Genomic DNA, 24,095 nt, shown 5'->3' on the forward strand with positions numbered 1-24,095 from the left:
CTCCCCTCCCCTCCTCCCCACCCCCATATCTTCCCCTGTCTCTCCCACCCCATGTCTTCCCACCGTGCCTATACATATTTTATCTCCCACACATGCGCGTCTGCACTCTCTCTGCTACACACGTGCTGAACAGTTTGTAATTCCTTGAATGTGCCACATTCTCTCCTATGTCCTTCGACTAGGAGGACATAGGGGAGACCTCGCTTCCTCTGTGCTGCCGTAGGTCTATGTCATATGATCTACATGAGCACCTCCTTCACGGTACTGTCATTGTTGCATGTCTGTTTCCCCATCTCATCATGAGCTCCTTGTCTTACTATTTCAGTGCTCTCAGTGGCACATAGTAAGTGCTCAGTAAGCACTGACTGAAAAGTAATTCTTCCATATTCTTGTTTTGTTCTCTTATGGACCGTAAACAACTATGTGAGGATGAACGTCTGTGATTGGACCCATGGCGAACCACCCAGGAGCATTTGTGTTTGATAGCAGAGGCATTTTGAAGACATAATGTCATTATTTAAAGATGTGATCTTGTTGAAAATTCAGTCATCAGGTTACATGTGCCTATAGGGCATAAAATTTGAAGAGAACAAATCTTTTGAGCTCTCATTCAATTCCTGCTAAGCACTGTGACAGCCACTGTGGGCAGAGCATGACCTTCTGGCTCCTGGAAGACAAAGTCTGTAGCAAATCCCATTTTTTTTGCGTGTTAATATGTCCTAGTTGAATAAATAAATATTCCTCCATATCTTTTGGTAAAAGTTACACATTTAAGAGGAAGCCCATATACTGGAAAGAAATAGGAGAGGAAAAAACAAAAGGACTGTGAATCTCTCATATTCATCTTAGAGTCACATCAGTTTATTTAACTCTCTGTAGCCATCCTTCAACTGTAATGTGCGGAGGCCAGGCCAGCTGATCTTCAATGTCAATTCAGCTCTGTAACTGAGAATTACTGTACAATTTCAAAGACCAGTGAAAAAAGGAAGCTTATAAAAAAGGTAATAGTGGCACTTTCAGGCAAGTGGTGATGTTGACGAGGGAAAACTGAAGGAATGTAAGTGAGAATACAGGAGAAAAGAAGGAAACAATGAAAACTGGGGCACGTTGTGAGTATGGAGAGATCCCAGACATGCCAGGAACTCCACCTCCTCTTCCCACGACCCCAGATTACCGTCAGCGGATTTCATTAGTTGAGCTGAAATGAATCACCTGTGCAGAGTAAGGAAGTGAGTAGGAAAGGCCTCCTAAATTTAGGTGGGCAGCAGCAAGTCCAGTGCTGTGAAGCAGTACAGGACAGAGCAAGTTCCTGATTGGGAGATGAGAGGATTATCCTTAGAGAGGCTCTAGGCCAGCAGATGCTACTGAGGCGTGAGTTGTTTGGCCTCTGAAGCAGCAACTCTGACTGTGAGGAATCTAGGCCACGTGGCAAGAAGGGAACAGGGACCTGAGTCTGCACCCAAGAGAAAGGATGCAGTGCAAGCCCTTCTGTATTGTGGAGATAGAAGAGGCCCATGGGACCTGATTCAGAGAAGAAATAGGGAATAAGACTTGAAAGACTGATGGTCAGAGAAATAGATGTACATGAGGACACATGTTCTACTGCTTCATCAGGCATTTTTAGGGAAAGTCTTGGAGAGATTCATCTGTGCAATGTTTCCCAAACTTTAAAAAAAAACAAAACTTTTAAACATAGTATAACCCTTTGTTTAAATGCAGATAAAGGAGGAAGTAGAACTGGGGAGCCCTGTGGGTTGAGAGTCCCTGCTCTCCAGTGTTCAGGAGGTGGATTGGATGTATAATAACCAAGTACTCTCTATGTAAATAAAAGGCAAAGAAGGAGAGCAAAGACAGTTGTAGGTGCAAACCCAGGGTCCTAGGTCATGCAGAGTTACAGTTTGTGTCAATTATCAATTTATCATAGTAACTTGTAAAATTTCAAATACATTGTACAGTGTTTATTTGCATCATTAATTTGGAAGAGTAGCTACAGTTCAGATGTTTCAGATGCATTGAGAACAATCTGCATTGGACTTTTTTTTTTTTTAATTTTTTTTTTGCAGCACGTGGCTCAGTAGTTGTGCTGCTCAGGCTTAGTTGCCCCGCGGCATATGGGATCTTCGTTGCCCCACCAGGGATCGAACCAACGTCCCCTGTATTGCAAGACAGATTCTCAACCACTGGATCACCAGGGAGGTCACCCTGCATTGGACTCTTGAAGATACTTTCCCTGCTGTTCTTTATGAAGTCCTGAAGCAGTTAGCACTTTTTTGCTTCAGTAAAATGAATTGAATAATACTCTTATATTTCCATGAGAAAATGCTCTGTCTTTGGGAGTTGTGGCTCTGAAATGATCCCGTAATGAGGAAATCAGGTACAATGCCTGTTGCATGTTTATAACTGATCTCAAAGAGCGTAAGAAAACATTTGTAGCCACAGGAACAAAGAATTTTTGCTTAAGGTTTATTATTTAATAAACTTCTGTTTATTTTGTAAATCACCCCTCATCTCTTTTTAAAGGTATTTTCTCTTGGAATTTGTAGAGTGTGCCTGTTTAAAGCTCTTGGGGTTAAAAATTAAATATCTGTTACGTTCAAAGGAGAAGATATAGAACAAAGAGATGTAAATTGTATTTTCTTAATTGCCTTCTTTCTTTATCTTTTCTTGGCTTGTTTTGTCATTTTTACTGGCCTTATGAAACTTTGATTTAATTAGGTCTCTGTTTATATCATTACTGCCAATCTACTGTGTTAATAGCATTCTGATAGAGAAAACAGAAATCCCTGCTTAACTGATATTAAAAATGGGGCAGCATATAATACCTTTTAAGATAGTTTGAGGGATACAAGTCAATTTTGGTTATTATTGTCTGTTCACTTTTTGTGTGTCAAAACAAAAGTTCGGGCCTATTTTATGTTCAGATTGAGAACTAAGAAAACAGTTTTCTAATTTGGTTATCTTATAGGTGTGTTTCCAATTGCAGTACATCACTGCTTCATTTAGAAAATGTTCTGATACTTATCTGTGATGGACCACAAGCAGAGACTTTAAGGCTTTACTTACTAACATGAATCAAAGTGCTTTTTATGCGTTGCTTTTAAGAAAAAGTTGTTTTATGATGGAATCACTTTCATCAATTATAGTGTGGTAATGACACAGACATCTTTATGAGTTATTAGTACGAGAGCAAACTTGATGCCTATGGTGCTGATCATTGACATCTACAGTGTATTTGTATCCGTAAAACATGGAGTTTGTTTCCAGTTGATGATCTAGCAATACTCAGTTGCTATGACAAGTAGGACCATGATATTATGTGGATACCATACAGATAAGAAACCAGTAGGATTGCTTTCTCTTCCTTTTTTTAGGACAGAACTTTTCAGAAGAAGCACCATCAAATGTGAAACTTCCATGATAAAGTAACTGGATTTTTCATGATAGCTTAATATATCAAGGTTTTATTTCCTAGATTGATGAAGGACTAAGTGAAAATCCATCAAATGTTATTTTATTTAAAACATGTAACATTTTATAGAATTCAGCTTTTGATATGTTGTTTGAAATTGTCTGTTATCTAAGATAAACTGAATTTCTCAGCAGTATCAGTTTTTACTTTCTCTTTACTGTTCCTTTTATTCTGTAAAGTCTGAAAAATATAAATAGATGCTAGTTATAATAATATCCTCCACAAAATCAAACTTTGTTTATATTTAGATTGAATATGAGGCTCAAATCAAGAAGATGCAGCTACTCTCAAAAGATAGCCTGGGAAAAAAAGGTGAACTGAAAGATGAAGACAGAGAAAAGGTAATAAATTAAAATTATAAACTTTCTGTTAACAGAGGATTTTTGGCATGTTCATCTTTTAGGATACTGTTGTAAATAAAATCGTCTTATTACAAAGATCTTTTTGATTAACCTTTGAGTATTTAAAGACATTTGCTTATAGAGTATTGTTTTAATGTATAATTCAATTAAATTTGCTGAAAGGCAGTCACTGTGGCTGTATAAGAGATAGATTCCAAAGAAAACCTCAGTGGTGTTAGTAGGTGAAATTTTGTTTTTCTAAATAATGCTTTGTAGCTGCCTTTTTCTTAGTTCCAGAAATGTTTTAAATGAGAAGTAAATGAAATGTGGCATTTTGCTTCTTTTCTTTGTATACATAATTTTGTACATTTTAACCTTTTCATAGATAAAGTGGAAAGAAAGGATTGCATATCTCAGCAACGAACAAAAAAAATGGCAAGGAATACTTAAATAAATTCTGCTATGTATCTGCCGTAATGCAGGCTTCTAATCCTCCTGCCTATCTCCATATAAATGATTCTGCTCAAGACCATAGATGTTTTCTTCACTAAAAGCAGTAAAGCTCTTTTAGATGAAATGTCTAAAAACATCTTGTAATAACTTGGAGCATGCTGGCAAGAGTAGTCACTTGTGACTATGTGAAACCCCCTCAGCCAGTCGATATTGTAATAAGCAAAAATGGGAGCATCACTCCATTATTCAGAGAAGCCAACAGCGTGCTTCCTCCTTAGGCTGCAGCATTCATTAAGAAAAGCTTACTGGGCTGAAAGCTGGAAACAGATGATAACGGGATATGATTTTCATATTTAATGCTTTCCTTGGAAGAGTATGTGTGCTACAGATTGATAGAAGAATCAACTGCTACTTTACTAAAAGACTTTCAGGTTTGCCCTATAGCTACCGATGGAATCATTCAGCCAAGAAATTAACTTTTTCTCCTTTTACCTGTTTTATATATCTGCTAAGCAGGCTGCCGGGCTGCCAGTAAATGTTATTATGCAGTTAACTGTTTGGTATTTAAGACTCTTATCAGAAAAGAAACAGAGGCCACACTATTTTGTTTTTATAGTAGGAGCAAGGTTTTAGTTTTTCTTTTTTCCGTGCATTAACAGGCATTAATCTGAGTTTATAGGAAGTTTTAGTTTTCCTTCCCAGAGATTAAAAAGTTAAAAAACCTAGAACTTTAGAGCATTCTTTAAATTGTAAGATACAAAACACCAAGCCCCAGCAACCCTGACCTATATAAAAAGACCTTTAATGATAAATGATTTCTCTGCCATTAGATGTACACCAAATGTGGTATGATGTGATAGACTTCTGAGACATTCAGGCAGTTTTTCTCTTTGACATTTGGTCATGAAATAATTGATGTGTTTTTTAATCTATAATCCAGTTTGTTCTTTCTATGCTGTTCCTAATAGACACCTTGTTAGTATGGCAGTGTCAATGGTACTGAAGTAAAACAGGAGACTTCTTTTACATTTGCACTACTGATTCCTTGCCTTACATGTAGTTATACAGTTTCCTTTCAAGTCATATTTAAAATTAGGGCAAGAGGCATATAGCTGCCAACTCCTTAAAATGTTACATAGAATAATTAGAAGTGTTTCCTTTTTACTGGAATGTGTCATCTCCTTAAAAGCTTTGACTAGTGACTGTATGTAAGACTCAATTAGGTAACATTTTGAGACATAGCTTGCCTTTTTCAATTTCCCATTGATGTTCTATCAATTAAAAGGTAAAAATCTTTCAGCAGAACCCTGAATTAGTTAACATTTATTATACACTAAACCAGAACAATTCCTGTCCGTATGGGGTATGTTTTATCTTTCAGCAGTCACATGTGTTAGTCTCTGTGCCCAGAGCGCTGATCTCCAGGGACTGGCCTGAGCATGGTGGTTGAATTCAGTAGATCGTTGTTGAGTGAGTGCTCTGTTTGAGAAGCTGCAGCAGGTCCATCTAGGAATGCCATGATGCTTGCCCTTGAGGCGCTTCCCACAAAGCGATGTTCTTTCTGAGGCCTGGGATAGTGTGTGCTGAGTCCCAGCTACATGGAGAGAGAAAGTTTGCTTCCTCTGCAATGAGTCCTTCACGGCCTAGGGGAGAAGGTAGTGTGTGATCTGGCGTGAAGGGTGGGGAGGGTGCCTGTCGCTGGGTATTTGATAGACATTCTTGGGTCTGAAGATGTTGTGAGTGAAGGAGTGGAAGCAGGAAGCCCGGGGGGGAGCCATCAGTCTGGCTAGAGGCGAACATTCTTGCAGGGAAGTGGGAGAAAATGAGCTTGGAAAGGGGCATCGTGGAACTCAGTCCAAGGCTCGAGGATTGAAAATATCCCCCTGGAATCGGTGTGTGTGCACGTGCGTGATGGGACAGTTAAAGCAAGGACTGGGGCTCAGAGCAGTTATGTCACAGGCGCGGGAAGGCAGGGCTGGCAGTGCTGTGCAGGATGCCCTGGAGGAAGCTCATGGGGCGAGAAAACCAGGGTTCATTCAGAAGCAAGGAATGAACCGAGGGCCTGAGTTGGGGTGGCCATTGAGATGGAGAATGCCAATGAAGGGGAGAGGAGCTGTCAAGTTAATGATAATTCTGAGTTATGAAAAGATAGCTTTAAAAAATGGTTGTGCAACTTTCAACCAGAAGCAGCAGCTTGGATGCACTACTAAGAAGAATGATCAGGTAGTAGTTGTCTATTTTTTCGATGTAGAACTTTAGCTCGGTTTTATAACAGGAGTCCAGTGTTTTCATGCATCCAGTGGCTGCTCTTCAGAGTCATGTGTTCTCTGAAGAGAAGTAAGCATTGATCTGTTCATCCCCCAAGCTTGTTTCTTATATTAGTCTACATAGTAAACTCTTGTGTTGTTGTTATTAATAGACATAAAAGACGAAGTTCCGGTCCCCATTTGATTCCTCACAAATTTTACTATAATATCCTTCTCCTCTATTTTACGTTGCCATTTTTTATTTTGGGGTGAACTCTCGTTCCATTGGTTTCTAGGCATGTTCTTCTTGTTGCCCAGCTTTTTTGTATCAGCAGTGACTAGAGCATACACATGAAGACACATCAAAACATATGCACCCAGGAGAGGTGGAGGTGGCATTTGTGAATGACAGCATAAACCTTGAGGTGGGATTTGTGAAGTTTCTTTGAACTGTTACACTGTGAAATATGTTCTACTAAAAGCAGAAGCGAGCTGGATACTTCACAGAAAGATTATACTCTGCCAGGACTGGAGAATGTGGAGGACCAGAGAATTTCATCACAGGGCTAAAGGCTGGTTGGGGAGTTCCACTTCCACTGTTTTAAACCTCCCTGCAAGGGTCACGTGGAGAATGACTGTGTAGCTTGTTACTTCCGCTTCTAATCCTAATATTAACAATGGAGAACAGTGACTGCACACATATTTTGTCAGGGGCAGCATTAAGCACTTCATATTCATCAACTCATTTAATCCTGTTAGCAATCCTGGAAGTAGATACTATCGTATCCTCATTTTAGAGGAAGGCTCAAAGAAGTTGGTTAACTTGCCCAAGACTACACTGCTAGGCAGAGCCCAAATTCAAACCCAGACCATGTGGCTTCAGCATCCATGTTATTAGCCATCTTGCTACACTGCCTTCCAAGGTAGTATGGGTGAAATGCTCCTCAAAAGTTGGGAGAAATTCCTGGTCAAATAAAAACAGCCTAGCTGTATCATGTGAAATATTTCAGTTATTCATTTAGATGCTGCATTTTCACCTAACCTTGGGAGAGAGTGAAATGGTCTCCCTTGGTGGTATAATAGTCCAGCTGAATCAAGTGAGATCTGATTTTGTACTGGTTGAATTGAGTAAGAAATTAGACATACACTTCAGATCCATTATTGGGGATTTTTTTTCTCAAAGAAAGCTGTGGTTTAGTAACACAATTTGAGTTTAACTCATTCAGTTTTGAGTTTTGTGGCATAAGAGATGGGCACTGGAATCCTCGTATTTGGGTTTGGATCCTGTGACCGAGAGCAAATTGTCTGACCTTGTAAGTCTTGCTGGAGTGAGTATAATAACAATGGTTGATTTGAGGGTTTAAAAAGGTAATGAATAGGGCTTCCCTGGTGGCGCAGTGGTTGAGAGTCCGCCTGCCGATGCAGGGGACAGTGGTTTGTGCCCCAGTCCAGGAAGATCCCACATGCCGCGGAGTGGCTGGGCCCGTGAGCCATGGCTGCTGAGCCTGCGCGTCCGGAGCCTGTGCTCCGCGATGGGAGAGGCCACAACAGTGAGAGGCCCGCGTACCGCAAAAAAAAAAAAAAAAAAAAAAAAAAAGGTAACAAATAGAAGTCTGCTTGACACCTGGTAAGTGCTTGGCACGTGTTCAGTGATCCTCTTGCCCCTGTCCCCACTGTCACTGTCGTCAGCCATCTTCCTTCTCCACTGGGGTGGCTGTATGAGGGTGTCCCTGGCTTTCTACCACTTACCTACGGGAGTGGGGACAGAGAGGCTACCTACCAGTTAGGAAACGAGAAGTAAAGCCCTTGGTGGTAGCAACTCATAATAGATGATTTTAGCATGATTACAATACAGAATAACTTACAGGACATACCTTTGAAGCCTGAATTTAATGGACCCATTTAAAAATTTAGGTAGTTCCAACATCTATTGGATTTAGTGGCCAGTAACATCTCCTCTTGGCCTCAGTTGTGAAAATTTGGTTGAGTCTCGAATCTATCCCATTGGCAAAATGAAGAGTTAAAAATCACATTGTCATGGTGTCTTAGTTGGCCTGGGCTGCCATAACAAAATAGCACATTCTGGGTAGCTTAAACAACAAATTTATCTTCTCACGCTTCGGGGGGCTGGACGTCTTAAGATCTAGGTGCCAGCTGGGGTGGTTTCTGGTGAGAGCTCTCTTTGGTTTGCAGACGACTGTCCTCTCTCTGGGTCCTCGTGTGTCCTTTTCTCTGTGCACGTGTGTGGAGAGAGGCAGATCTCGGATCTTTTCCTCTTCTAAGGACATCAGTCTGTTGGATTAATAGACCTCACTGAACCTAAGTTACTTCCTTCCAAGCCTCATTTCCAAATATAGTCACACTGGGGGAGGGCTTCAACATAAGAATTTGTGGGGGGGCACAATTCAGTTTATAACACACAATAAAGTAAAATAATTCCTTTAGGATTGTTATATGTAAATTTTTATTAAGGGATTTTTGGAAATCTTCTCAGTATGACTTAAGGACTTGTTTACGTAGAAACTAAGAGCAGTAATTGTACTGTGTGAAAAGCTGGAAATTGGGTCTGACAGCTCCATTTTTCCATTCTGCATTTATCTTGATACTTACCAATTCCCTCGTCTGTGGGGGAAAAAATAATAAGAAAAAAATAAAATTACTGCAGTAGTCTGCAAAACATGAAGTATAACATAAATATATTTTTCACAGTACAATAATGTTCAAGATCCACCTGCTTTGAAAACTGTAAGCAGTTATTATTAACTGAGACCATTACAGTAGTTCTTAACTTGCTGCTGGCTCCATCAGCATGTCCTCTCCCCTTTCCACCAGCAAAGATGAACTCCTGATTTTAAAAGTATTTTCAACTGTATTCATTTGCTTTGCTGTCACTTTCCCCAGCTCCCAATATGTTTTCAATTTATTTAAACTAAAAAAAGTTTTACCCATTTCTTTCATCCCCCACCCCCCAACCTCTGGCAATCATCAGTTTGTTCTCTGTATCTATGAACCTGGTTTGGGTTTGTTTGTTTTAGATTCCAAGTGTAAGAGAGATCATATGGTATTTGTGTGACTTATTTCACTTAGCATAATGCCTCAGAGTCCATCCATGGTGTTGCAGATGGCAGGATTTTCTTTTTCATAGCTGAATGATATGCCATTGTATATTTTTACCACTTCTTTATCCATTCAACCGTCATTGGACACTTAGATTGTTTCCATATCTTGGGTGTTGTAAATAATGCTGTAGTGTACATTGGGGTGCAGATATCTTTTCAAGATAGTGTTTTCATTTTATTCAGTTAAATACCCAGAAGTGGAATTGCTAGCTCATATGGTAGTTCTATTTTTAATTTTTTGAGGAGTCTCCATACTATTTTCATTAGTGGCTGTACCAGTTTACATTCCCACCGACAGTGCACAAAGGTTCCCTTTTCTCTCCCTTTTCTCCTTGCCAACACTTATTTCTTTTCTTTTTGATGATAGCAATTCTAACATGTGTAAGGTGATATCTCATTATGTTTTTTATTGCATTTGCCTGATGATCAGTGATGTTGAGAACCTTTTCATGTACTAGTTGGCTATCTGTATATCTTCTTGTTATTTCTTGTTTTTTGATAATAGTCATTCTAACGTGTGAGGTGATATCTAATTGTGGTTTTGAGTTGCATTTCCTTGATGATTAGTGAAGTTGAGCATGTTTTCATGTACTTTTTGGCCATCTCTGACTTCGTTGGAAGAATGTCTATTCAGATTTTTCTGCCCATTTTTTAATCAGATAATTTTTTGCTCTTGAGTTGTATGAGTTCTTTATTTTTTTGGATATTGGCCCCTTATCAGATATATCATTTGCAAATCTTTCCTGCCATTCAGTAGGTTGCCTTTTTGTTGATGGTTTCCTTTTCTGTGCAGAAGCTTTTTAGTTTGATCTGGTCTCACTTGTTTATTTTTGCTTTTGTTGCTTTTGCTTCTGGTATCAGATTCAAAAATCATAGCCAAGGACTTATGTCAAGGGGTTTACCACCTATGTTTTCTTCTAGGAGTTTTATGATTTTGTAAAACATTCAAGTCTTTAATTCATTTTGAATTAATTTTTGTATATGGTGTTAAATGGTGATCTAGTTTCATTCTTTTGCATGTGGCTGTCTAGTTTTCCCAGCACCATTTATTGAAGACTGTTTTTTTTCTACTGTATATTCTTGGCTCCTTTATTGTAAATTAATTGACCATATGTGTGTGTTTATTTCTGTGGTCTCTATTCTGTTCCATTGATCTATGTATCTGTTTTTATGCCAATACCATACTGTTTTAATTACTGTAGCTTTATAATATATTTCAAAATAAAAGAGCATGATGCCTCCAGCTTTGCTCTTCTTTCTCAAGATTGCTTTGGTTATTTGGGCCTTTTGCATTTCCATACAAATTTTAAGATTGTTTTGTTTCTGTGAAAAATTTCATTGGAATTTTAATAGGGATTACATTGAATCTGTAGATTGCTTTGAGTAGTATGGACATTTTAACAATATTAATTCTTCTAATCCATGAGCAAAATATCTTTCCATTTATTTGGGTCTTCAGTTTTTTTATTAATATCTTATAGTTTTTAATATATAGTCTTTCACTTCCTTGGTTATATTTATTCGTAGGTATTTCTTATGCAGTTATGAATGGGATTGTTAATTTCCCTTCCTGATATTTCATTATTCATGTATAGAAACTCAACATTTTTGCATATTGATTTTGTTTTCTGTAACTTTACTGAATTGGTTTATTAGTTCTAACAGTGTTTTGATTGAGTCTTTAAGGGTTTTCTATATATAATACATATCGTATGCAAATAGTGATAGTTTTACTTGTTTCTTTCCAGTGTGGATGCCTTTTATTCCTTTTTCTTGCCTATTGCACTGGCTAAGACTTCCAATACTATATTGAATAAAAATGGCAAGAGTGGGAATCCTTGTCTTGTTCCTGATCTTAGAGGAAATGCTTTCATTTTCACCATTGAGTATGATGTTAGCTATGGGCTTGCCCTATATGGCTTTTATTTTGTCAAGGTGTGTTCCCTCTATACCTGCTTTATTGATACTTTTATCATAAATGGATGTTGAATTTTGTCAAATACTTTTTCTACATCTATTGAGATGATCATATGATATTTATCCTTCATTTTCTTAATGTGGTGTATCATATTTATAGATTTGCAGATATTGAACCATCCTTGTACCCCTGGAATAAATTCCACTTGATTGTGGTATATGATCCTTTTAATATATTGTCAGAACTTCCCTGGTGGTCCAGTGGTTAGGACTTGGTGCTTTCACTGCCATGGCCTGGGTTTAAGCCCTAGTCAGGGAACTAAGATTCCACAAGCCATGTGGCACAGCCAAAAATATATATATATATTGTTGAATTCAGTTTGCTAATATTTTTTAGGAGTTTTGCATCTATGTTGATCAAGAATATTGGCCTGTAATTTTCTTTTCTTGTGGCATCTTTGTCTGGTTTTAGCATCAGGGTAATAGTGGCCTCATAAAATGAGTTTGGAATAGTTACCTCCTTTTCTGTTTTTTTGGAAAAGTTTGAGAAGAATTGGTGTGTATGCTTCTTTGAATGTTTGGTAGAATTCACTAGTGAAGCCTTCTGGTCTTGGACTTTTGTTTATTGAGAAGTTTTTGATTACTGATTCTGCCTCATTACTAGTAACTGATCTGTTCAGATTTTTTTGCATTTTCTACTTCTTGTTGGTTGTCCCGTTTGTTGGCATATAGTTGTTTATGGTAGTCTTATGATCCTTTATATTTCTGTGGTATCAGTGGTAACATCTCCTCTCCAATATTTTTTAAGAGGTACAGATGGATAACTGTGACAGGAAAAGGAAGAAATGAACTAAAACCTTGGATTACAGATTTACCTCAAACACTTAACTACAGAAAGTAATAGGAAGGTATAGAAAAGTTGATCATTATGTCAGATCCTTAAACACTGACACATACTCCTTCCTTTGGCAATAACAGCTGTCTCTCAAGAACTTTTCAATTCCTAATATTATACCACTGTCAATAATAATGTGAAACACAGCATTTTTCACTTCAGCTTCCCTGGCTCAGAAGCTGCTTTGAGAAGACACATAATAATATTCAGAATTTTAAGGTTAAAGACCACCCTATTTCCTGTTGCTTAGCAAACAAAATGACAGACTATTTTAAAAAAAGAGAGACAGCTGTCTGAGCCATTTCAAATGTAGCATTGCCTTATAGCGAGCAGCAATTAATTTTTGCAGGTTTCTTGTGCATTTTTTGTTATGCAAGTTTAAATAATTGCTGGTGGGAATGTATAATGGTGTAGCCACTTTGGAAAACAGTTCACAGTTACTCACAATGTCACCATTGTGTACCAATGTACTCACAACATAGTTACCATATGACCCAAAAACTCCACACTCAAGAGAGGTGAAGACATGTGCCCACACAAAATCTTGGACACAGATGTTCATGGCAGCAGTGTTCTTAACAGCTGAAAAGTGGAAACAACTCAAATGTCCATCATCTGACAAATGGATAAACAAAATATGGTATATCCATGCAATGGAATATTATTCAGCCATTAAAGAGAATGAAATACTTATACCTGATACAACATGGAGACACCCTGAAAATGTTATGCCAAGTGAAAGAAGCCACAGAAAATATTAGAAAACAAACTAATGGTTATTAGTGGGGAGAGGGAAGGGGGAGGGGCAGTATTCATTACTGTGCCAATTAAATGTGGACTGTGGAATGGAAAGTACATCAATGTTAAATTTCCTGATTTTGGTCATTGAACTCTGCTCATGAAAGAGAATGTCTCTGTGCTTAGGAAGTACACACTGAAGTATTCAGGGGGAGGGGGCAGGGTGTCTCCAAATTAGCCTCAGATGGTTCAGGAGAAAATGGTGTGTATGTGTATATACTTACGCATATGCATGTGTGTGTGGGGGAGAGAATGATAAAACAAATCAGGCAAACCATAAACAATTTATATATTGGTTTATTATAGACACTAATAGGTAATGTTCTCATTAATTAGTGTATTACTAGAGCTTGTTGAGGACCAGAGTTCCATATTCTAAAAAGTCTGGCAAAATTGGCATTTAACTATGTCCCGTCACAGAGAGCTGTAGCTTCTGTTTTCAGGAAGTACTTTGTTAACAGTGCCATCTTGAAGTGGTCACTGTTTTCACTTTCTGCAGTTCTGTAAGCATTTAAATCGTGGGTACATGCTATTTTTGTTGATTGTGCAGGTTACCATATAGATTTTGTTGTTTCTCTCCAGTTCTTGGCCCTGGGAATGGGCCTGGAGTCTTTTGCTTTTCTTAGTGGGTCAGAGGAGTTAGAGAGGAACTGATTGAAAGGAATAACTCAGGGGCACTTCCTTTGTCCTTCCCCAGGGGGCTTTCTCATCTCTAAGACCTGCCTACCCTTTGACTTCATATCTTGGCCTTAAGCAGACCAACAAAGAGACAGGTACTTAGGGCTGCAGTGTACTCCCTGTTCTGAGTTAGTTCATTAATACTCCCTATATTGGTCTTGAAAGTGAAAAATCAAAGACCTCAAACTCATAAGTCTGATCACTGATTGGCCTCAAGTCTTCACTAAGTGACCACTATTGTGCATATACTCTGAGTCCCCTTCAGCATACGGCCAGCTGAAGCTCTCCACAGTAACCCATCATGTGGAGCCATCTATTTATTTGTTTGTTTGGTTGGGTTTTTTTTTTTTTGGTACGCAGGCCTCTCACTGTTGTGGACTCTCCCTTTGCGGAGCACAGGCTCCGGACACGTAGGCTCAGCAGCCATGACTCATGGGCCCAGCCGCTCCGCGGCATGTGGGATCTTCCTGGACTGGGGCACGAACCCGTGTCCCCTGCATCGGCAGGTGGACTCTCAACCACTGCGCCACCAGGGAAGCCCAGAGCCATCTATTTAAATAACTTTTTGTTTGAGTACAGGAAAAATGAAAGTAGTTGTTAGATTAGGGTAGTAGTAATTGGTGATTTTTGCCTGTTTTAAGACTTCGTTACTGATAATAGGTCACATATTATGTCACAAATACTGTTTATACTGATGAATCAGAATGTTGATTAATATAATTTTGCTGTTTAAACCATGTGGTATAATGAAAAATTCTTAATAATGATGTAATGGCCTCTTTGGACAGTAGTATCCTATAAGGCAGTCTTGACAGAGCAACTTCTGTTCTAGGAGGCTGTCCTACTCACATGTGTGCAGAGAGTCATACACTCAGGGATAATTATTGCACATGGTTTGGAAGGGTAGGTGGTGGGAAGCAAACCAAGGTCCATGAAAACAAGACTCGTTAAATAATTTATGGAATATCTATAGGAGAGGTTAATACACAGCTCTTAAAATTATAGTGTAGTCAGTTTCCAGTCCAATGGGTAAGAAACTTGGAAGTCACCACTCCATCCTAACAAGTAAAAAGCTGAACAAACCGAAAATCAACAACTCTTCTTAGATCTGACAGAGAAGTGAGGTCACAGGGCAATATGCTGTCTCTCTCTGGAGAGACCAAGAGATGACTAGAGAGAGCGACAGCTTCCCAGAGCAGAGCGACAGCTTCCCAGAGCAGAGCTGACGCCTCTGCAGGACGCAGTGCCAGACGGAGAAACCGGGACTGTGACTGACAAGGCTCAGTGTGGGCAAATCCACGAGAGAAACTCCGGGGGACCCAGCCACAGGGGCCCCCCACACTTTTGTGAGTTTTACCCCTAGTTCTACCAGGTCCTCACTGTGACTGTCAGGGAGGGGAAGGGGGAGAGGAGCCAGAACACCCTGTTATTAGTAAGGTCTGCCCTCAGGATAAGCTGTTTAGCCAGAGCTTGACTTACCTGAGGGAAGGAAAAACCCAGCTCCAGAAGATGCTAGCCTCCTGCATGGAGGAATGGAAATAACAATTCCAGCCCCTTCTAGCCTTGAGCCTAAAACTGCTCTAAAAATAATGTCTTTTTAAAAGTCCATTGAGTGTAGATATATGGATTTATTTCTGGACTCTCACTTCTATTCCATTGATCTGTATGTCTATCTTTATGCTAGTGCAGTCTAAATTACCCCTGGTTTTGTAGTAAGTTTTGAAATTGGGAAGTGTGCGTCTTCCAGCTTTTCTTTAGAAAATTGTTTTGGCTATTCTGGGTTCCTTTATTTCCATATAAATTTTAGTATTAGCTTGCCAATTTCTGCAAAAAAGCCTGCTGGGATTTTGCTAGAGTTTGTATTAACTGTGTAAATCAATTTGGGAGTATTGCCATCTCAACAATTTTAAGTCTCATGTTGCTTGAACACAGAATACTGATCTTGTTTGCCTTTCATTTCTTTTTCTTGCCTTACTGCCCTGGCTAGAATCTGTAGTATGGTGTTAAATAGAAGTGTTAAGAGCAGACATTCTTGTGTTAACTCTGATCTGAGGGAAAGAAAGCTTTCAGTCTTTTACCATTGACTGTGATGTTAGCTATGGGTTTTTCATAGATGCACTTTATCAGGTTAGGGAGTTCCCTTCTAGTCCTAGTTTGCTGAGTTTTTTTAAATCATAAACACATGTTGTATTTTGTCTAATGCTTTTTCTGTGTTTATGGAGATAATTGGGTTTTTTAATTTGTTTTTTATTCTATTAACATGATGTATTATATCACTTAATTTTCATATGTTAAATTAACTTTGCGTTCCTGGGAAAAATCCTACTTGGTCATGGGATATAATCCCTTGTATATTATGCTGAATTTGGTTTGCTAACATTTTGTTGAGAATTTTTACAACTATATTCATAAGAAGTGTTGGTCTGTAGTTTTCTTTCTTGTGATGTCTTTGTCTGGTTTTGGTATTATGGCTGGCCTCATAGAATGAGTTGTGAAATAGTTTTTCCTTGCCTGTTTTTGGAAGAGTTTATAAAGGATTGGTATTAATTCTGAAGGATTGGTGTTAATTCTTCTTTAAATGTCTGGTAGAGTTCACCAGTGAAGCCTTCTAGTCCTGGGCTTTTCTTTGTGGGAAGTTTTTTTGATTACTAATTCAATTGCTTAACTTGCTTTAGGCCTATTCAGATTTTCTGTTTCTTCTTGGGTGAGTTTTGGTAGTTGTGTCTTTCTAAGAATTTGTCCAATTTGTTTAGGTTGTCTAATTTGTTGGCAAACAGTTATTCATAGTATTCCCTTACATTTTTTATATCTGTAAGGTTGGTAACAAAGTACCAATTTCATTTCTGATTTTAGTAATTTGTCTTGTTTTTTCCTTGGTCAGTCTATCTAAAGGTATGTCAGTCTGTGAATCTTTTCAATGAATCAGCATTTGGTTTTGTCAATTGTCTCCAGCTTTTCTATTTTCTAATTCATTTATTTCTGCTCTAATCTTATTATTTCCTTCCTTTTGCTTGCTTTGGATTTAATTTGCTCTTCTTTTTCTACTTTCTTAGCATGAAAGTTTAGGTTATTGATTTGAGTTCTTTCTTCTTTCTAATAAGCTTTTCCAGCTCTGAATTTCCTTCTAAATATTTCTTCCCACAGGCTTTAGGATCTTGTGTTTTCCTTTTCCTTTATCTCAACCTGTTTTCTAATTTCCCTGGTCATTTTTTCTCTGACCCATTAATTATTTAGGAGTTTCTTATTTAATTTATACATATTTGTGAATTTGCCAAATTTCCTTCTTTTATTGATTTCTAATTTCATTCCATTGTCATCAGAGAACTTTCTTTTAATCCATTTAAATTTATTGAGACTTGATTTATGGCCTAACATATGGGTCTGTCTTGCAGAATGTTCCATGTACATTTAAGAAGAATATATATTCTGTGTATTCTACTGTTGCTAGGTGGAGTCTTCTTTATATGTCTGTTAGGTCTAGTTGGTTTATAGTTGGTTCAAGTTCTCTGTTTCCTTATTGATCTTCTATTTAGTTATTTTAACCATTATTGAATATAGAATATTTAAGTCTCCAACTATTATTGTTGGGTTTTGCTTCAGATAGGACTTTGTTGTTAGATATACTTACATGTTTCTAATTGTTATATCTTTTTCACAGATTGACCCTTTTATCATTGTAAAATGTCCTGTGTCTAGTTACAGTTTTGAGTCTTAAAATCTATTGTGTCTGGTTTCAGCATAGCCACTTCGGCTTTCTTTTGGTACTGTTTGCATAGTATATTTTTTTTCCATGGGGCTCTCTTGATATATCTTTTCCCTTCCCTATGCTTTCAACCTGTTTGTGTCTTTGAATCTAAAATGAGTCTCATTAGACAGCATATAGTTGGATCATTTTTTAAAATCCATTCTGCCAGTCTCTGGCTTTAATTATAGTATTTAATCCATTTAAAATTAATGTAATTACTAAAAAGGTAGGATTTGCATCTGCCATTTTGCTCTTTGTTTTCTATATACTGTAAGTTCCCTACATACGAACCTTCAAGTTTTGAACTTTCTAAGATGCAAACGTGTTCCATCAGCGTCAGTTATGAGTGAAATTGCAGCTTGCCCTCCCTCTCCTATTGTTGATGATCCTTCAGCTCTACCGTCTCCCACCTCCTCTCCATCCTCCAGTCAGTAACTCTTATTTCCTGTTCACTTGATGCCAGCCCCTGTGTGCCAGTTGTTGTACTGTACTACTGTACTTTTCAAGATACTGCACTGTAAGATTAAAAATGTTTTCTTGTTTTCTCCTATATGCTTTAAAAGATAAGACTAGAGTTACATGAAAAATATATTTATGCTTTTATTTGTACCAACATAGTTAAATATATATTTACCAGTGTAGTTACCCTAACTAGTGCTATTTATTTCTTAATGCAGACTTGAGGTGTAGTGTCCTTTCATTTCAACCTGAAGGACTCCTTGTAGTATTCCATATAGGGAAGGTATGGTTGTGACAAATTCTGTTTTTGTTTAGTGAGGAATGCCTTAATTTCGCCTTGTTTTTTTTTTTTTTTGGCAGTGCTGCATGGCATGTGGGATCTTAGTTCCCCAACCAGTGCCCCCTGCAGTGGAAGTGCAGAGTCTTAACCACTGGACCACCCGGGGAGTTCCTCTGGTTCATTTTTTTTTTTTTTTTTTTTTTTTTTTTTGTGGTACGCGTGCCACTCACTGTTGTGGCCTCTCCCATTGCGGAGCACAGGCTCCGGACGCGCAGGCTCAGTGGCCATGGCTCACGGGCCCAGCTGCTCCGCGGCATGTGGGATCTTCCCAGACCGGGGCACAAACCCGTGTCCCCTGCATCGGCAGGCAGACTCTCAACCACTGCGCCACCAGGGAAGCCCCTCGTTCATTTTTGAAGTAACATTTTGGTGGCTATAGAATTCTTGACTGATAGTCTTTTTCTTTCAGTGCTTTGATTGTGTTATCTTACTGCCTACTGGCCTCCACAGTTTCTGATGATAAGTCACCTGTTACTCTTATTGAGGATCCTTTTATGTGAGGAGTCACTTCCCTGTTTTTCAAGATTCTCTTTTTTTGTCTTTCAGTAGTTTGATTATGATATGACTAGGTGAGGATCTCTTTGAATTTTTTTTTTTAAGTTTTTGGGGTACGTGGGCCTCTCACTGCCGTGGCCTCTCCCGCTGCAGAGCACAGGCCCCAGACGTGCAGGCCCAGCAGCCATGGCTCACAGGCCCAGGCACTCGGCGGCATGTGGGATCCTCCCGGACCGGGGCACGAACCCGTGTCCCCTGCGTCGGCAGGAGGACTCTCAACCACTGCGCCACCAGGGAAGCCCGATCTCTTTGAATTTATTACACTTGGACTTTGTTGAGCTTCTTGGATGTGTAAATTAATGTTTTTCATTATATTTGGGGAGATTTCACTATTATTTCTTCAAAATTATAGTCTTTCTTTTTCTTCTCCTTCTGAGACTTTCATTATGCATATGTTGGTATGCTTGGTGGTATCCCACAGGTCTCTGAGGTTCTGTTCATTGCTCTTCATTATTTTTTCTTTCTTTTCCTCAATCTAGATAATCATAATTGACCTGTATTTAAGTATGTTGATTCTTTCTTCTGCCTGTTCATATCTGCTGCTGAGCCCCTCTAGTGAATTTTTCATTCTGGTGACTGTACTTTTCAACTTCAGAATTTCTGTTTGGTTCTGTCTTTTAAATAATTTCTATCTCTTTATTAATCATCTCTATTTGGACATTTTTCCCATACTTTCCCTTAGTTCTTTTAGACATGATTTCCTTTAGTTCTTTGAACATGTTTAAAATGGCTAATTTAAAGCCTTTGTCTAGTAAGTCCAACATTTGGGCTTCCTCAGGGATAATTTCTTTAATTTTTATTTTAAAAAATATTTTTAGAATTGAAGTCTAGTTGATTTACAGTATTGTGTTGATTTCTGCTGTACGGCAAAGTGATTCAGATATATATATATATACATTCTTTTTATATTCTTTTCCATTGTGGTTTATCACAGGATATTGAATATAGTTCCCTGTGCTATAAGTAGGTCCTTGTTGTTTATCCATTCTGTATATACTAGCTTGCATCTGCTAATCCCAAACTCCCACTCCATCCCTCCCCCACCTTCCCTCCAGCTTTGCAACCACAAGTCTATTCTCTATATCTGTGAGTCTGTTCCTGTTTCATAGGTAGTTTCATTTGTGTCATATTTTAGATTTCACATATAAGTGAGACTATGTGATATTTGTCTTTATCTGATTTATTTCACTTAGTATGATAATTTCTAGGTTCATCCATCTTGCTGCAAATGGCATTATTTTGTTGTTTTTTATGGCTGAGTAGTATTCCACTGTATATATGTACCACATGTTCTTTACCCATTCATCTGTCAGTGGACATTTAGATGGTTTCCATGTCTTGGCTATTGTGAACAGTGCTGCTATGAATATAGGGATGCATGTGTCATTTTGAATTATAGTTTTATCTAGATATGTGCCCAGGAGTGGGATTGATGGATCATATGGTAATTCTATTTTTTAATTTTCTGAGGAACCTCCATACTGTTTTCCATAGTGGCTACACCAACTTACTTCCCACCAACAGTGTAGAAGGGTTCCCTTTTCTCCACACCCTCTCCAGCATTTGTTATTTGTAGACTTTTTAATGATGGCCATTCTGACTGGTGTGAGGTGGTACCTCATTGTAGTTTTGATTTGCAATTCTCTAATAATTAGCAATATTGAGCATCTTTTCATATGCCTATTGGCCATTGGTATTTCTTCTTTGGAAGAAAGTCTGTTTAGGTCTTCTGCCCAATCTTGGATTGGGTTGTTTGGTTTTTTTGTTGTTAAGTTGTATGAGCTGTTTGTATATTTTGGAAATTAAGTCCTTGTCAGTTGCATCATTTGCAAATATTTTCTCCCATTCCATAGGTTGTCTTTTCGTTTTGTTTATGGTTTCCTTTGCTTTGCAAAAGCTTGTCAGTTTGATTAGGTCCCATTTGTTTATATTTTTAATTTCCATTTCTCTAGGAGGTGGGTCAGAAAGGATCTTGCTGTGATTTATGTCATAGAGCGTTCTGCCTGTGTTTTCCTCTAAGACTTTTATAGTGTCTGGCCTTGCACTTAGGGCTTTAATCCATTTTGAGTTTATTTTTGTGTATGGTATTAGAGGGTGTTGTAATTTCATTCTTTTACATGTAGCTGTCCTGTTTTCCCAGCACCACTTATTGAAGAGGCTGTCTTTTCTCCATTGTATATTCTGACCTTTATCAAAGATAAGGTGACCATATGTGCATGGGGTTATCTCTGGGCTTTCTATCCTGTTCCATTGATCTATATTTCTGTTTTTGTGCCAGTACCATACTGTCTTGATTACTGTAGCTTTGTAGTATAGTCTGAAGTCAGGGAACCTGAGTGCTCCAGCTCCGTTTTTCTTTCTCAGGATTGCTTTGGCTATTTGTGGTCTTTTGTGTTTCCATACAAATTATGAAATTTTTTGTTCTACTTCTATGAAAAATGGTAGTTTGATAGGGATTGCCTTGAATCTGTAGATTGCTTTGTGTAGTATAGTCATTTTCACAATGTTGATTCTTCCAATCCAAGAACATAGGATATCTCTCCATCTGTTTGTATCATCTTTAATTTCTTTCATCAGTGTCTTACAGTTTTGTGCATAAAGGTCTTTTGTCTCCTTAGGTAGGTTTATTCCTCGGTATTTTATTCTTTTTGTTGCAGTGGTAAATGGGAGTGTTTCCTTAATTTCTCTTTCAGATATTTCAGATATCATTTCTTTCAGATATCATTAGTGTATAGGAATGCAAGAGATTTCTGTGCAGTAATTTTGTATCCTGCTACTTTACCAAATTCATTGATTAGCTCTAGTAGTTTTCTTGTAGCATCTTAGCATCTTTAGGATTCTCTATGTATAGTATCATGTCATCTGCGAACAGTGACAATTTTACTTTTTCTTTTCCAATTTAGATTCCTTTTATTTCTTTTTCTTCTCTGATTGCTGTGGCTGAAACTTCCAAAATTATGTTGAATAATAGTGGTGAATGTCGGCAACCGTTTCTTGTTTCTGATCTTAATGAAAATGGTTTCAGTTTTTCACCATTGAGAACGATGTTGGCTGTGGGTTTGTCATATATGGCCTTTATTATGTTGAGGTACATTCCCTCTATGCCTACTTTCTGGAGAGCTTTTATCATAAATGGGTGTTGAATTTTGTTGAAAGCTTTTTGTGCATCTATTGAGATTATCATATGCTTTTTATCCTTCAATTTGTTAATGTGGTGTATCGCATTGATTGATTTGCGTATATTGAAGAATCCTTGCATATCCTGGGATAAACCCCACTTGATCATGGTGTATGATTTTTTTTAATGTGCTGTTGGATTCTGTTTGCTAGTGTTTTGTTGAGGATTTTTGCATCTATGTTCATCAGTGATATTGGCCTGTAGTTTTCTTTTTTGGGGACATATTCATCTGGTTTTGGTATCAGGGTGATGGTGGCCTCGTAGAATGAGTTTGGAAGTGTTCCTCCCTCTTCTATATTTTGGAAGAGTTTGAGAAGGATAGGTGTTAGCTGTTCTCTAAATGTTTGATAGAATTCGCCTGTGAAGCCATCTGGTCCTGGGCTTTTGTTTGTTGGAAGATTCTTAGTCACAGTTTCAATTTCAGTGCTTGTGATTGGGCTGTTTATATTTTCTATTTCTTCCTGGTTCAGTCTCGGAAGGTTATGCTTTTCTAAGAGTTTGTCCATTTCTTCCAGGTTGTCCATTTTGTTGGCATATAGTTGCTTGTAGTAATCTCTAATGATCTTTTGTATTTCTGCAGTGTCAGTTGTTACTTCTCCTTTTTCCTTTCTAATTCTATTGATTTGAGTCCTCTCCCTTTTTTTCTTGATGAGTCTGGCTAATGGTTTATCAATTTTGTTTATCTTCTCAGAGAACCAGCTTTTAGTTTTGTTGATCTTTGCTCTTGTGTCCTTCATTTCCTTTTCATTTATTTCTGATCTGATCTTTATGTGATTTCTTTCCCTCTGCTAACTTTGGGGGGTTTTTTGTTCTTCTCTCTCTAACTGCTTTAGGTGTAAGGTTAGGTTGTTTATTTGAGATGTTTCTTGTGTCTTGAGGTAGGATTGTATTGCTATAAACTTCCCTCTTAGAACTGCTTTTGCTGCATACCACAGGTTTTAGGTCATTGTGTTTTCATTGTCACTTGTTTCTAGGTATTTTTTGATTTCCTCTTTGATATCTTCAGTAATTTCTTGGTTATTTAGTAGTGTATTGTTTAGCCTCCATGTGTTTGTTTTTTTTTTCACAGTTTTTTTCCTGTAATTGATATCTACTCATAGCATTGTGGTCGGAAAAGATACTTGATACAATTTCAATTTTCTTAAATTTACCAAGACTTGATTTGTGACCCAAGATATGCTCTGTCCTGGAGAATGTTCCATGAGCCCTTGAAAACAAAGTGTATTCTGTTGTTTTTGGATAGAATGTCCTATAAATACCAATTAAGTCCATCTTGTTTAATGTGTCATTTAAAACGTGTGTTTCCTTATTTATTTTCATTTTGGATGATCTGTCCATTGGTGAAAGTGGGGTGTTAAAGTCTCCTACTATTATTGTGTTACTGTCAATTTCCCCTTTTATGGCTGTTAGCATTTACCATATGTATTGAGGTGCTCCTGTGTTGGGTGCATAAATATTTACAATTGTTATATCTTCTTCTTGGATTGATCCCTTGATCATTATGTAGTGTCCTCCTTTCTCTCTTGTACTAGTCTTTGTTTTAAAGTCTAATTTGTCTGATATGAGTATTGCTACTGCAGCCTTCTTTTGATTTCCATTTGCATGGAATATCTTTTTCCATCCCCTCACTTTCAGTCTGTAAGTGCCCTAGGTCTGAAGTGGGTCTCTTGCAGATAGCATATATATGGGTCTTGTTTCTGTATCCATTCAGCCAGTCTGTGTCTTTCGGTTGAAGCATTTAATCCATTTACATTTAAGGTAATTATCGATATGTATGTTCCTATTACCATTTTCTTAATTGTTTTGGGTTTGTTATTATAGGTCTTTTCCTTCTCTTGTGTTTCCTGCCTAGAGAAGTTCCTTTAGTATTTTTTGTAAAGCTGGTTTGGTGGTGCTGAATTC

General features: G+C 38.0%; 1 protein-coding gene across 2 annotated transcripts in view; it reads left to right on the plus strand.

The window, feature by feature from the left end:
• Positions 1-24,095, plus strand: part of KIZ (kizuna centrosomal protein) — a 113,324-nt gene that overhangs the window by 14,293 nt on the left and 74,936 nt on the right. For both annotated transcript variants that reach the window (XM_059036309.2, XM_059036311.2), the window contains exon 4: positions 3,718-3,810. In XM_059036309.2, coding sequence (XP_058892292.1) covers positions 3,718-3,810 — 93 coding nt within the window. The remainder of the gene's footprint in view (positions 1-3,717; positions 3,811-24,095) is intronic.

Source organism: Kogia breviceps, chromosome 14 (genome assembly GCF_026419965.1).
Source record: "Kogia breviceps isolate mKogBre1 chromosome 14, mKogBre1 haplotype 1, whole genome shotgun sequence".
Classification (NCBI taxonomy): Eukaryota; Metazoa; Chordata; class Mammalia; order Artiodactyla; family Physeteridae; genus Kogia; species Kogia breviceps.